Here is a 16,254-nt window from a genome sequence, read left to right as displayed (position 1 = left end):
AATTATTCTTAATGCTTTATTTTGTATGATATCCAATTTCTTTAAGGTAGTAATATTTGCATTCATATAAGCTAATGAGCTGTAGTCAAAGTGACTACGAACTATGCTTTTGTATAACATTGATAATATCTTTGGGTCAGATCCCCAATGAACTCCAGCAAGAGATTTCAATATATTCAGTCCTTTACAAGCATTTTTAATTATATAATTAATATGAGGTTGAAATGTTAGTCTTTGATCCAACCATATCCCTAAAAATTTCTTATCTTCTAACCATGGTAATGGACAATAGGGAATATGCGTAATTTTTTTTTATACTTTTATTGGATAGTTTTACATCACTTTATTATAGTAAAAAAAAAAATCAACGCCAAAATAAGTAATTTAAGGTATTTTAAAGAAAGTTAAAAAATTACAACCATCACGACCACTTTGAAATTCCCGTCAGGATGGCGGGCTGTCGTGACGTCATAATCGTTTAATTTCACGGCTCAGAATAATGAGTCCCGTCAGTCGGCATAGATTTTTTACCTATTCAAGTAATCACAGAGTACTTTTGTATTTTCAACAAACCAATGTTGTCATGGTAACAAACGAAAAAGGAAGTGTATAAAGTGTGATCAGTGGCTGTTTTGTAATGGGAGCTCGTAAATAGCTGCTAGTAGCTCTTTTGAAATGGGAGCGCGCAAACCAGAGGACCTTTGTACACAATATTACGCTATTATGGCAATATGAATATAAAGTAATATTTGTATTGTATGTAAGTACTTACTGTAACTTTGGTTCTCAGTAAGAGAGACTAGGGTTAGTGGGTCATTCTATTCTATTATCTGTGGGGGTGTAAGAACCTGCACCTGGCTCTCTTGAATGGAACCATTGTGCATATCTCAAAGGTCTAAACCCCCTTATCTAAACTATCGAATAAGAGTATAAAAATATATGCATATTCCCTAATATTTGGGCACACGGCTCTCGACTTTTCAATAGTCTTTGCTGTCCTTTTCCGCAGCTGGCCACAGTTTACTCGTTCATACTGCGTAATAAATTTAATGTGTCCAGTTCTTCTGATTACGAGAATTCTTCCATAACTTAATTTAGAAAAAAATAACAACTTTTGAAATATACTAACGACTGCCATTATAACCTAAAAGTAGAAAGAGCAACTTGTGTCATGTTCATGTCATAATACTTACAATACAAATTTAATTTTATTGTGTTGCAATATGGAGCATATTTGAGTGGCTCGTTGACTAGCGAATGGCTGTTTACGCCTCATTACAATAGAACAACTAGTGGCAGCCCATACACTACCAAAAAAAATATATAAAAAGTCCTAAACTTTGCAAACAAACAAGCATATCAAACAAGAAGTGGAGAGGTTATAGGAGGCTAGGATCTACTCGTATTGGAAGAATTTTTATGTGATCCATCTTATCTGATCACAACGAGCATCACAAATACTCGGTGACATTAACATTTCTTTGTTTACACTTGACATTTATTTAACTATACGCAAACGCAAAGAAGTTATTATTCTGAGATTGATATATAAAAAATTATGACGTCACATCCGCCCTAAGAAAATGGGTGACGTTTCTCGGAAGTTAGAATTTACCGAAGTTTTTTGTACTTTTCAACTTCATTTACTTGCTCAAAAATAAATTATAATCAAAAATAATGATGGAGTCGTAGTTAAGAAACAAGAAAGTTTATTATAAATAATATTTGACCTTTATTTGAACCACTTGCATATTCCCTATTATTATAAATAACTCTAGAGTTACATATGGTATGTTTTTTACTAAATAGCATGACTCCACTTTTATTAGGACTTATGTTCAACTTGAGTTTTCCAAAATAGAAAGAATGGACCTGTTCAAGGGCATCATTTAAGTTATTTACAGCTATATTAACATTTCTATTTACAGTGTATATTAACAAATCATCGGCAAACTGCAAAAATTTTACATTTGTTAGGGTTAAGTATTTATTGATTTGTGAGGTATATATGTTATACAAGAGAGGGGAAATTGTGGCCCCTTGCATTGTCCCTTTGTACACATGTCCTGGTCCATGTATATTATTATTAAATTTGACATACATTGTCCTGTTATATAAAAAATTAAATATCCATTTACAGATATGACCTGGAATGCCTATTTCGGACAGGATTTGTATTAGTACAGATGGATTAACATTATCGAAGGCACCTTGGACATCAAGAAATGCACAAACAGTTGCTGAGTGACCATGAAAGGAATTCTTAATGTCTTCTACAAGAGAAGTGAAACTTTCTGCAGCACTACGCCCCTTTCGAAATCCAAATTGTTGTTCAGGTAATATTTTATTTGTTTCTACAAAATGATCTAATCTTGTTTTAAGCATAAATTCAAATAGTTTACCTACGCATGAAGAAAGTGCGATTGGTCTGTAGGAATTAAAATCGTTTTCTGGTTTATCTTGCTTTAAAATTGGTATTACACATTGTGTTTTCCATGTGTCAGGGATAGAATTAGATATCCAAAGCAAATTAAAAATGTTTAATAAAGTTTTCTGTGCAGTTATGTGCATGTGGCGAATAAGTTTGTATGGAATATCATCTAGGCCAGGAGAAGTATCTTTCCGTGTTTTTATTGCTGCTAAGAACTCATTGAAGGAGAATGGCTGAGAGAGAAAATCATTACTATCATAATTATTTCTATAAAAGTATTTATTTAATGAAGCTTCATCTATTTGTTTCTCAGGAGGAGATTGAGGTGCATATTTATCCAGAAAAGAGGGGATCCACTCATCATTTTTGGGTGTTTTGGGTAAGGCTACACGTTTAAATCTTCTTATATAATTCCAAATTGTACTGACTGGTGTATATCTATTGAATGACTCACATAACTTACTCCATCCATTTTTCTTTTTTTCTGCTAGTAATTTCTTTTTTAATGCGTCTAGTTTTTTATATTGAATGTAAGAATCTATTGAAGAGTTTGATCTGTACAAATTTAAGGCCTCTTTACTTTTTTGGACGGCCTCACTATATTCAGTATCCCACCAGGGAACAGGCTTTTTTAATATAAATTGTGTAGTTTTCTTAAATTTAGGTATACAAATTTCTTTTATTTCGTTTAATTTATTGCAAAATTCATTGTAACTTTCAAGAGGACAAGAATGATTTATTACTAAGTCTCCCAATTTATGTTCTGTTTCAGATAAGAACTTCAACCAGTCAGCTTTGCTGTACACAAAACGATCAATGGGACTACCTATTTCATATTTATGTACTGAAGTCTGTATATCAATAATAGTGGGAAAGTGATAGCTGCCCATGGAGTCATCATGAACTCTCCAGTGGCAGAGTGAAGCTAAGGATGGACTTATGCAGGATATATCTATTGCTGAGGGATTTTTATTAGGGCTACCTACTGTGGTTGGAGTTCCAGTATTTATAATACATAAGTCGTATACATCTATAATATTGTATATCTCACTACCTCTGGAGTTAGTGGAAAGGCAACCAAAGGCAACATGATGTGCATTAAGGTCGCCTGATAGCATAATAGGTTTAGGTAAATCATTTAAAATTTGCTTTAATCTTCTTCCTTGAAACCTACGTTGGTTGTTATTAGTAGGTGGACTGTATGCGCATAATAATGTCAGATTACCAGCATTAGTTGATAAGATTATAGCCGTGGTTTGCAAGAATTCATAAAAGGGTGTGGGAGAAACTGTATATTTTAAATGGTTTTTTACTAATATACCTACACCACATCGTCCGTCCTTACCGTTTTGGTAGACGAAGTTGTAGCTGGGTATATTAAAAGTATTTTTATCTCTAAGCCAGGTCTCATTTAATAGACAAATATCAATGTCGTTGTCATATAAATATTTTATAAACAATGGTTTTTTGTTCATAGCGCCCTCTATATTATATTGTGATATTCTAATAAAATCTTTATTCATTTTTTAGTGTTTTTGTTAAAATTTCTTTTATTACTGTTGTTGTTATCGTCCTACCACCATTGCCAATGGCCACCAACGCGGCAATCATACCCTTCAGTACAATTTCATTAGATAAAATTTCATTTATTAAATTTTCGTTGCTTAAAATTGTTTTTTTTTTATTCTCAATAGTCTCCCTTTCGTGTACCTTAGACTTTTCCGTTATATTTTCATTAGTTTTAAGTATTGTTTTAGCTGTTGGTGTTGCAGCTGCTGGTGCTTTCATGGAAGAGGCATAGTTATGATTTCTGGCACGTGGTGCTGGAAAGTCCTTCTCATAATTTTTAAAAATGTTGTCATTTTTGTTTTTTTTTCATCGCCGAAGCGTATGTTTTATTTTTTAATTCATTAATTTTAGTTTGTTTTATGGGGCAGTCCCTTGAAATGGCCAGGTGCTCTCCGCTACAGTTGATACATTTGACAGCTTCATTCTTACATTCTAAATAATGATGGTCCCCGGCACATATGGAGCACCGTTGAGCCGACTTACATATTTTAGCTCCGTGATTGAATTTGAAGCACTTGAAGCACTGCAACAACGGTGCTACATACTCATGTACCTGGAACCTGAAGATGTCCAGGTAGACAGCTTCGGGCAACGAATTTGCCAAAAATGTCACACTCACAGAATTAAATGGCTTAACTTCACCATTTACCTTGCGCGTAAAGCGCCGTACTGCCACTATTTCTAATGACGACTGTAATTTCCTAAAAAGTTCCTCATTGCTTATGTTTGTGGGTACAAATTTTAAAACGCCGATTTTCTCCACAGACCTGGCTGGAATGAACGCCTTCATTTCATATTTCTGAAGGAAACTCTCGTTTTTCAGAAAATTGTTAGCAGTGTTTGTCTGAGAGAAGGTCACTCCTATTTTGCTTGCGTTGATTCGCTTTATGTTTGTGACTCCTTTAATTTCATTCCGAAATAATGTGGCCAACATCAGGGGATTCTTGTTCCCGAGCCGCTCGCCCGCCTTCGTGCTTTCTACAAATACGAGGTACTCACCGCTGCCGCTGCCGGTACTCACGTCTGGAAACACTCTCTTGTAGTTAGGTTTTGTATAGGGTATGTACATGTCGGAATAGTCCCTTGTGGATTGCAGAGACTCTTCCTCATCATTGTCCCGGCCCCTCTTCAGATTGGGCGGGGAAGCTCGATCTCCACCCCCAGGGGACCCAGCCCCCGGAGGCTCCTCCATTTTATACACCAAGTATATACAAGTTAATTACAATATATTACAGTATTAATTTACAGTGTTTAACTAAGTTTTAATAATTTTCGAAAAACTTTTGTAAAATCGCGCCTACTCTTTTCAAAAGCCCGCCAAAAAGTCCCAGAATAACACGTAATCACGATCACAGAGTGTTAATGTTATGTCAAACACAAAATTAACAACTGTAGTCTGTGACTAGAAAAAAAAATGAAATCATCACAAAAATGGCTGCTTTGAGAGTTTTTAGTCGTAATATTCCCTATTTACGACAGCAATTTTCTGCATTATTAGGGAATACATCGCCTTCTGTAAAATTTATATGTGTTGTTGTTGTTATTGGCTATATCCTATCATTTTCGGATGATGTTGTGAAGGTCCTCAGTGTTACACCGGGGTATTTGCTGCCACCGTCTTTTCAGTTTTGGTCTACTTTCACGTTTTGGTTCCTAGAGATACACTTCTGGGAGGTGATCGTTGATATTGTCAGTGTAGGATTGTGTGGAAAATTAATCGAACCACTATGGGGGCGATTGGAGATGATGAGATTTTTTGTGTTGATAAACATTGGAGTGGCATTTTTGACAACATTCTACTATTTGGTGATATTTGCCTGCACAGGACAGACCTCGTATCTATTTGATATTCATGTCCATGGCCTGGCTGGGTACATTGCAGCAATAACTGTTGCAGTAAAACAAATATTGCCAGACCACCTATTGGTCAAAACTCCACTAGGTAAGTAACATATAAATCGATATTGTAATAATAATCTGCAAATATATGTTACATTACATTACCCTTTTCTATTGGTTTACAGGAAAGTTGACAAATCGATCAGTTTCCTTACTATTGCTGATAATAGCAATAGCAATGTGGGGGCTGGGTGCACTGGAAGGGACCTACCCGTGCATGTGGGCGTCCGGTACCATCATCTCCTGGGTGTACTTAAGATTTTGGCAGAGACACAGCAATGGATCTTATGGAGACAGTGCTGAAAACTTCAGCTTTGATAAGTAAGTGTTCATTCTACCTTAAACTGCTGCCAGAAACAAGTAACAAGCAATGTGTAAAATGCTGCTAGTTTCATCAAAATACATTACCATCAGTATTACTCAAGTCTGTTAATTTAAGGTTGTCACATCTGTTAAGTAGAGTCCTCAATTAAAGAAAATTATAGCTTTTTTACAAAGCTGCTTTACTAAAAATCGACAATAGCATTTTCATCATGCTAGTTCTAATTTTTATGAATTTGTGACTCCCAGTAACATTAATCTAGCTAATATAAGCAAGCATTTAATCATCTTACCATTTTAATCAGTTTCACATCTTATATTATTTCAGTTTCTTTCCTACGGTTCTACAGCCAGTGATCCGTGGTATCCTCGGCCCCCCGCACCGCCTCCTGGTTCGCTTAGGACTCTGTGCTCCAAGTCAAAGAAGAGTTCATCTGGCACTAAGTCCAGGAGGAGTCACCATATCCATGCCTGGAGTTGAGCCTCAGGATATGGAGAGGAGGAGGTAAATCATAATTTTAGGGCTAGACACACTTGCCCATTACATTTTTTTATTAAGATACATACCAAAATAAGTTTTCTACTATAAATGTATGTTTCTCTTTGTATTTTAGACAAATAGCACTCAAGGCATTGAGTGAACGATTATCGAAGACATCAGAACAAACGCGGCAAAAGAACCTTTCTAGTAAAGTGAATATGGATGCGGTCCGCAAGAGTGCGGGCTCCCACGTGATCCCGCAGTTCCCAGCCGAGCCCGCGCCGCGGCCGCCGCCCCCGCCCCCTGAAGCCACGCTCATAGACATCGCTGAGCCAAGCCCGAGGCAGTCATGATCCTCACAGTCACATGATACCGTAGCATAGTACCCTGTTCACAGAGCCAATGCAGGAATCACAGCAGTGTCACCACAAACTCACTGTAACCCTGCTTATCGAACTAACCAGCAGTATGTATAGGTACAGAGAAAATTTAAGTCAATTCCAGCATGTGGACTGAAGGATCCTAATATTTTATTGGTATCTCATTAGCACTTATGACTCCAAAATAAAAGAGACCAGTTAAACAAGCAGGGTTATTTTAGAACTTGTGGTATTACAGGGCGTTTTTATTTATGCATTTATTTTTAAATTTTTTGGCGCCGATTGCCTTGCACCTGAATATTATTTTTTTATTAATGTTTCATCATCACGACCTATCACTTCCCCACTTCTGGGGCACGGGTCTCCTTCCAATGAAGGAAGGGTTATTAATATTTTTCTCACATAATTATTAATTACTTTCGGTAATGGCAGTTTGTTATTTCTCCAATGGAACTGTGAATTTGTAAAGTATTCATTTGTTTTTTAAATCCTGTTATGTCTGAGCGAGAATGTTTGAAGGAAATGAAAATATTTTTTTGCAATTTTTTATGCATTTGTTGTTATGGGTTGTAGGTTGAATGATGCGACGATTATGAATGAGATTAATGTAAATATATTGCATAGTGTTAATAAATGATAATCCAAATACTTAATAGTACATTTTATTTCAAAGTACTTAGTTTCCAGTCAGGGGTATGCCCTATATCATAGGACGTATTAATAAGTTCTTGAGTATAATAGACTACACTATAATATACAGATAGAGATTTGTATCATAAAACATAAGTTTTTTACAACGCACACTCACAAATTAATTTCCAAAGATTATACGCTCAACGCTGTTATCAACTCGAGCAGTGAAAAGTGGATTAATTACTTTCTATTAGTACAGCCAGTCATCAAAGTTGTTTAACAAAGTTTTTTTAACAGTTAATTGATTGCAATTTATATGTGGTTCGACTACGAATACCTACATAAAACTATTACATTATAAAATTTCACAGTAGATGATTAATTATACTATTGATTCACCAACTTTCGTCTGTCCCATACCAACATTCACAATACTTGAAAAAGTCACCTCATCATCGACGTCCAGTGTCACATGAGCACACAGCATTCACATTAGTTTCATAATTAACCAGCACATAATTAATCAATATTTACAACAGCAACAGTTTATATCATCAATCAGATAAATTTCACTATTCAACTCTTGAGTATCAGTAATCCACACCACTGTCGATATCTTTCAGAGTTTTATCTCACAAAAAGCTCATTAGCTTAGCTCATAAGTCATTATGCATAATTATATCCCGTAGGTCTTTAATTCCAGGGCAAGTAGTGCCGGTGGTGGGGGGGTATAAATAGCGGCGCTCGCGGCGACTGGCGTCAGTATCGCGGCGGCGCCCGTCGGCGATACAGGGGCTATCTGTAGTAGTGGTGCGACTGCCACTGCGGCGGCGGCGCGCTGTACCCTCCCGCCTCGCCCCACCGCCCCGCGCCCTCCACCGGCGCCGGGGCCACTGGACCGGCTGACATTGTTACACCTGGAAAATAAGCAATAGTTTACAATAGGTCACTCATCCTCATCCCTCAGTAAGAAGCAATGGATGGGAAGTTTTCCTTACCAAAGGTTTATGCTGTGAAAACCTATAAAGGATCCCTTGCTCGTAATTTCCTAGTTACTCACCCGGTTGCGCAGGCATAACATACGGCTGGGCAGTGTAGGGAGGTGCAGAATAGTAAGTGGGCGGAGGCACGCTCATGTTGTGGGTGACCACCGCGACGGACGACGCGGGTGGCAGCGCCGGCGGCGGCACCGGCTGCGGCGCCTGGGAAGTGAAGAAAAGTTATGTTATAAAACAAAGTTAGCATATTTTTCTTCATCATCAAGATCAGCCAATCGTCAACTACTGAATAACTTGAACATAACACCTGGTTAACAGTTTTAAAGTTATTTGGCATGCATGGAAGGGGCCCCGAGTGACATATATATTATCAACTATACATTTGGGCCCCAAGATATCTGGCCACTTAGATACTGGACATTTACCAAAACACATCACGTGAATGTAAAATAAAAGTTACAGACTGGCTAAAGACACAAAATTATGCAGATACTGAAAAAATCCTTAAATATATATCATAACAATCTAAAATTACAAGTATTGGACATACTCATTCATCTATTTACATACACAACATAACACAACACAACACCCACACACACACACACACACACACACACACACACACACACACACACACACACACACACACACATACATCAGCATAATATTACAATATGTTAATATTCACCTAAGCATGTTTTTCTTTATATTTCTTACTAAGTTATAATCTTAAAGTTATTTTTACTCACTGTATTATTATTAAACATTAGATTATTGATATAATTAAGTACCTACTAGAGATATGGAAGAGCGGGGCCTCCTGTCACAGGTTATTACATAGCCTACTAGGTTGGTCTCAGCACTTGATTATAGATTGTGTAAACCATTATTGTTAACGAAATAAACATTTTTGATTTTTTTTGATTTTTTGATTAGCGACTGAAAACTACTCAAACTAGGTAATCTTTACACCACGGTCACAAACGCTAGCAAACCTAAGAAGGTCTATCTGTCCTCTAGACATCCAATTTGACCAATCATCCCTCTGAGATACCTCGACTATTCTGGAGCTAACAAGTTCGTAACTCCAGAACGTAATACGTTACCTGATAATAATTATAATAGTTGTTATGCTCGTTATCGGTCTCCTGTATGGGCACGGTGATGAGGTTGGTGCGCGCGCGCGGCGGGCCGGGCCGCTCGGAGTGCGGGCCGGGGCGCGAAGCGGCTTTCATTTCATTTCATTTCATATTGTTTGTCCTCCGAAACGCTAGGAAGATCTATCTGCTCTCCAGACACCCAATTTGGCCAATCATCCCTCAGATATATCTCGAATATTCTAGAGCAAATACCTGCAAGAACTATGGTGCACGTTACCTGATAGTAATTATAATAGTTGTTATGTTCATTATCGGTCTCCTGTATGGGCACGGTGATGAGGTTGGTGCGCGCGCGCGGCGGACCGGGCCGCTCGGGGTGCGGGCCGGGGCGCGAGTCTGCGGGGTGGGACCCGTGGGCACGGGGGTCGTTCGCTGACGGCGGCAACTGTAGGGAGACGGGAAGGGAAAAAGGTATAAAACTTTGCATCTATAATAAGTCTTCTAAAAAAGAAATCTACTTTTTTATTCAGCAGCTGTTGTATTGGTAATCTTGAATTGAACATAGATAAATTATTAATCGCATCACTGGTGATCCCTCAATTTCTTTTATAGCTGTACCTTCCAACTAATATAAGGGTCAATTCATACGTACCACACCACAGCCACAACCACGCGGTGTGGTCGGGCGTATATTTTGTATTGACAATGAATAATCCAATTCACACGTGCCACATTTTGCCGTTGTTATCGACCACCTGTGTAATACGACCACATCGCAACCACAACGCAACCACATCGCAACGGCAACGCCGCCACGCGGCGGCGGCACCGCGGCAACCTGTTCTCCGTATTAACTGCACACGACGACGTGGATACCACATCGCAATGACAGCGACAAAGCAACCACATCGACATTTTGTCGCTGCCACAACGCAACTGCAAAAAGCCGCTGTCACACTATTCACACGTAACCACAGCTTGACCACATTATGTCGCTGCGACGTGGTGTGGTGTGGTTGTGGTACGTGTGAATTGACGCTAAGTGTTAGTTATTAAATGTAGCATTAATACGTAATTAAAATTTTAAAATCACTTTAAATCATAATCATCATCATTGGCCTTATATGCCACCTATAACTTATATTAATAATAATACACACACACACAACACACGCACTCACGCCTTGTACTAATGTACTCCCTTGCGGGGTAGGCAGAGGTGCATTGCTGCACCCACTTTTCGCCAGAGTGTTATGTTAGTCCCAATGTAATAGGGGGCGGGCCTATTGCCATTTTACGGGCACATCCAAGACCCGGCTGGGAATCGAACCCGGGACCATCGGCTCAGTAGTCAGGGTCACTAACACTACGCCATTCGGTCGTCTAATAATAAAACAATTTTCTTTATTTTTCTTACCGAAATAGGTTTGACGATGGTGAGGGCGGCGGGCGGCTCGGGCTCCGGCTTGGGCTCGCCGGCCGCTGACACGTGGCGGTGGTTGATGTGCGCCTGCAGGTCTCTCTGGAAACCAAGCGAAATAGTGATTATAAGTTTGTGTGTATCAGTGTATCTCTTGACTGTACACCAAAAATAATAGACCATTATATGACTAGATGCTACATATAGTGTCTTTTTAAACTTTCCTACATTATTCAAAATTCAAAATTCAAAAATTCAAAAAATTTATTGTTCAACACATACACGTCAAAATTGTTATGTGTATATGTTTGTTATTCTTTATAATATATTCTACAGGGTGTTACTAAGGTGGTAAAGTAAACCGGAAGGGGGTAACTCAGCTTGGCTGTGTGACCAACTTTTAGAATTCTACCAGTAAAAAGTCAAGTGACTAACAAATTTTCTATGGAGAAGCTATTTATTGATACCATTTCCATACCTGAGACAAGTAGGTCCTGCGGCAGCCGTCGTTCCCGTACCGAGTCCCGGCGTGCGTGCACATGAACACCGTGCCCAGCCCCGTCTGCTCCACCCGCAGCACCTACAGAATACATAGACAAATGTGTTCAATGGCATAAGAAGGTATACATAAATATACTGTTATTCATAAAAAATATTGAATGTTTTAGAGAGTGACAAAACAGTATCAAAAACAGTAAGAACAATTTGTTCTCTTGCCAGAGAGTGACAAAACAGTTTACAAACCTTTTTATGAATAACATCAGTAAGTTTAAGTACAGCAATGTTTGCCACTGTTGCATGAGTTGTCTACTAATACTTGGAAATTGTCATACTATGATGAACTCCTGGAAAAACTTTGGTCAATGATGAATGCATGCATATTACAGCAACTCTTTGAACTTGGTTTGTTTCACCCACTGAAACTATGGTATTGGTCCTTTCTTGTTACAAGAATAAAGCATAAGATTTAGTGCTACACTGACCAGATATTACTGTTTAGACTTAAGATTAGGAGGATGGAGTTCAAAGATAATCATAAGTTATTAGGTTCATGATGAGTTTCTTACCTTATCTCTGCAGCGTGGACAGTGAGTGTGGTCCGCTCGAGCACATGACAGACAGAACACATGCTTGCATGGTATCTGAAAATTACAAATAAGTATTTACCCAGGTAGCACAAAATTGCTGCTTAAGCGCTGAACAAGTGCTGTATAAGAATACCAATGCTGCAATATAGTATTTAAATTGGCTGTATTATAGCCCCAAATTAACCAGCCTTTGGTATTATAATGGCTGAAAATTGGCTGTGGTTTACGTTAAAAAAGGCTTAATTAAAGCTGCAATAAACTCTTCCTAAACGTTTCATTCTGCTTAAGATTATCATATCCAGCCCTTGTGCAGCTTTTGACGTACGCGGTATCCAATTACGACTTTTTTTGGAGCTTTCCATATGAACATATTTATTATTTTTAAAATATTTCCAAAGACGTCACGTCATAACAAGAAAAAGAAAGAAGTTGATATTATTTAACAGTGCATCCATTTTGAATAAAATATTGTGTTTGTTACGGTAAGTTGAACCAGTGAATATAATAATAAGTTCAGATTCTGATTGCGAGTGCAACTTTATCGTGTAGTTTATACTAATTTATAACAAATAATTGATGCGCCCTTAGAAGTATAATAATATATTGAAAGAAATGTGTAAATAAATTTCGAGTGAAAAATTATTTGGTATTTTTTTACTTGTAATCATATAAAATACCCTTTTACGAACGTATTTTAAGTTGAGACATAGTTATAATTTGAAATAAATGTGTATTTTTGCAGAATTTAGGCTTTAAAATTTGATACAAACTATATTTTTTAGGTTAGTTATGGCGTCCATAAGGTTTTCAGCTTAATTCGTTGAAAAAAGATCTTGTGATTCTATTTGCCGAAAAGAATACCAATAATCAGCCACAGGCTGCTTATGTTCTGCATAAGATACTTTCATTTACACTTTTAGTTTTTACAAGGTTTTGGGATACGCAGTTCTTATGACTAAGGAGGTATATCGTATTTCAGCAATTACTTTATGCAGCATATTGGGGCTCCTCTGGCAAATAATAAAATCCGTTTACCCGGTATTATTAAATATAAAAAATACTAGCTTTACTAAAATATAACCTATAAAGAAATGTTTGATTGAACACAGAAACCGCCTTAATTTTAATTAAGAATAGTGTTACTTATAACAAAAAGCACAACTCGTATTTTAAATAAAACTTTTTTAATTTCTATAAAGCAGTGATAATGATGTACTCGTAAAAAGAATACAAATTAATTTACTATTTTTATGATTATTTAAATAAGTGTAACTTTCATGCCTAGTATGACGTTAACGGAATAATACATTACCTTACTAATTGCCTATTTTTTTCAGCTCACTCATGCGACGCCGATCAAAATTCTGAAAGCTTTTGAAGATAGTAAAGCTAAACTGTGTACTGTCCCCAACCAGTGAGAGAACAAAGGAATTTTAAAATATCCTGTGATATGCTTTGAATAATTACCGCTTAAGTACCCTAATTACATCATTTTAGAAATGTCGTTAATTAATAATAAAAGTGTTCATCAAAGTATAATTTTGTTTTATTTTAAAATAATTTAATTTAAATAGGTAGGTAGGTAGGTATGGAGAAGAGGTAAAAGAGGAACTTTAAAAACTATTTCTACGGAACACCCATTATTAATATTTTCTGCTCGTGCTTGACCTAATATACAGTCTTAAAAAAAGATTATAGTAATGTTGGGAAGAAAAGCTGTAAAAGGGAGTCATCAAGAGCAACAAGTTTCATGGGGGTTTACCGGGATGTCAAAATCTTTATAATAGTACGCATAAATGACACTAAGTTTCTATAAGAATTATAAGCCACTTGTAAAATTACACAAAACAGCTTTGCAACCCAAGCTGTTAAAATAAACGATTCGATACACGTTTACAGCTTCAAGAGTAATAAGATTATACTTTGACGTATTTTAAGCAGCTGCAGGTTGTTTAAAGTATTTCTTTTACAGTTTTAACCAGACGTCTGGCTATTGGTTTTAAAATAAACCACAAGTAGTGTAAAGGCTTGATAGAAGATGCACTCAAGATGATACACCAGCTTTTAGCGTTAGAACACCACTGGTCCGTACTGTTAACCAGTTGGCGTTATAAAATAATATTTTTCAGCCATTCAACAGCAAAAAACGTTATAAAACACTAAATATGAACTCGTATACAGCCCATAGCTTAATTACGTATTTTAGATGTACCTCTTACCAACCATTTTTTAACTAACTTATTTCAAAGCGTTATAACAGCCTATGGAAGGTACGAAAACCATTAAACATCTTATATAACGTTTTTACACTTAAATAAGAGGCAGGTTCGACATCTAATCAGCCAGTGTGCTACCTGGGTAATGTGTGTTAAATATACAGGGGACCAGGTAAGCAAGGCCCTACAGATACACCCCTAGAGTTTCAGAACACTTTTGGGTGGCAATGATTTCAGGGTCAAAGGGTATGGAATGATTGCTTATTCTTTAGTTGGGTTCACATAGCTCTATGTTGTACACATAGATGTATGTTTCTATCAAAATAATATAAGGCCTACTAAAATATTTTATAAAACTTACCATTCTCCCATAGATGAGTATAGGTTTGAAACAAATATCACAGCAATAGATCATGGGGTTGAGCACTTTCTCCCCAATAAGGGTGGCCCGGTGACTCCAGTCTAGGCGAAGCATCGGTTCAGGAGGACCTCGCTGCAATGTTGTGAACACCGGTGCTTCTAGTTGCGATATATCAGATGGCACTTCCACTGAAACGTGAGAAAACATAATTATTTAAGTATAGCCACAAATGCCACCAAAGCATGCCTGGAATTTTGACCTTTACCAATAAAATGCAATGCTTTCTTGAGATTTTATAAAGATACTTACACTTAGGTGGTTCAGCCTCGACCGGTTCTTCTTTAATGTCTTCAGTAGGCGTATCGTCCGCTTCCTGAGAAGTTTCCTCCATGGAGCAGTCTTCTTCATCAGAAGACATAACTTTGGGCACTTTCTTGCCGCGACCCCGGCCCCGGCCGCGACCCCTGCCACGGCCACGGCCTCGACCCCTGCCTCGTCCATTGCGCTTCTCACTATTCATTTACAAACAGAAGATAGCTTGGTTCTAACCTAATGAAGGTTTCAAAGGCTAATAATGGAAGCTGTACACAATTTATATGGATTAGAATGATAAGGTGCTTTTACAAAAAGTAAAATTAAGTTCAAAATTGAAGAAAACAGCGTTATTCTTAAACAATTTGTGTAAAATTGATGAATTTACAATTTTACAGTTCCAAGATCCAACACAAAATCAAATCTGTGTAGTCTGTGGCAGTCTGTCAGTTTGTGTACGTGCTAAGGATTTGACAGAAGACAGTGACGAATTTAATCTGTGATTTAGGCACGGTAGTCATTGTTCTAAGAAATAAGGAAAAAATGTCTTGTTATAACTGTGAAAAAGAAATAAAGTAGACGTACTTGGGTCCCAGTACGAATAGTATGATGCTTGCATCTGCATCTCATAAATAATAAGAAATAAAAAAATAATATTTTTTTACAACTAATACGAAACAAATGTTTATTCTGAGGAAACAAACCTACACAGAACAACATCCGGTAAATACATACAAAATGTCAAAAAAATAAACAAAAATACAAAATTTAAGACCAAGAACGGAAAAGTGCCGGTTTTAATAGTATTTATCCTATCTTCTCCTTTTCTGTGCTTTGATTAAAGTGAACTAGCAGCGGTAGTGGCTGCAGTAATACATCACACATCAAATGTAAGTAACAGAAGTTAAGTCGTAGATTTTAAAATCGATTTCATCCGGCGTAGGTAAGGTTATGTGTAATAGGAATGGCAGGGTAGTCGGCGGTAATCCATACTGCCCGTGCCGACCAACGATATTTTAAGTGCCGCCACGTTAGATTAGTA

The 16,254-nt window shown here is 37.2% G+C and overlaps 2 protein-coding genes and 1 long non-coding RNA gene across 3 annotated transcripts; 2 read left to right on the top strand and 1 right to left on the bottom strand.

Annotated features, from left to right (window-relative positions):
• The first annotated feature begins 1,764 nt into the window (after window positions 1-1,764).
• Window positions 1,765-3,955, top strand: LOC125490262. The gene is made up of 4 exons (XR_007267578.1): window positions 1,765-1,978; window positions 2,141-2,336; window positions 2,745-2,810; window positions 3,204-3,955. It is a non-coding gene; the product is annotated as an uncharacterized LOC125490262 (long non-coding RNA).
• Window positions 3,956-5,396: 1,441 nt separating this feature from the next.
• Window positions 5,397-7,734, top strand: LOC105382765 (transmembrane protein 115). Its single transcript, XM_011552705.3, has 4 exons — window positions 5,397-5,942; window positions 6,025-6,220; window positions 6,549-6,725; window positions 6,835-7,734. Exons 1-4 carry the CDS (start codon window positions 5,432-5,434, stop codon window positions 7,052-7,054), a joined length of 1,104 nt encoding a protein of 367 aa, XP_011551007.1. The 5' UTR covers window positions 5,397-5,431; the 3' UTR covers window positions 7,055-7,734.
• Window positions 7,728-15,648, bottom strand: LOC105383393 (E3 ubiquitin-protein ligase Hakai). The gene is made up of 8 exons (XM_048628906.1): window positions 15,210-15,648; window positions 14,901-15,088; window positions 12,303-12,377; window positions 11,714-11,815; window positions 11,233-11,337; window positions 10,093-10,260; window positions 8,775-8,916; window positions 7,728-8,631 (listed from the first exon to the last, which is right to left on the bottom strand). Exons 1-8 carry the CDS (start codon window positions 15,418-15,420, stop codon window positions 8,510-8,512), a joined length of 1,113 nt encoding a protein of 370 aa, XP_048484863.1. The 5' UTR covers window positions 15,421-15,648; the 3' UTR covers window positions 7,728-8,509.
• Between the last annotated feature and the right edge of the window lie 606 nt (window positions 15,649-16,254).

This window comes from Plutella xylostella, chromosome 22, assembly GCF_932276165.1.
Source record: "Plutella xylostella chromosome 22, ilPluXylo3.1, whole genome shotgun sequence".
NCBI lineage: Eukaryota > Metazoa > Arthropoda > Insecta > Lepidoptera > Plutellidae > Plutella > Plutella xylostella.
Note: the sequence above shows the minus strand (reverse complement) of the source record. Positions and strands in the feature narration are given on the sequence as shown.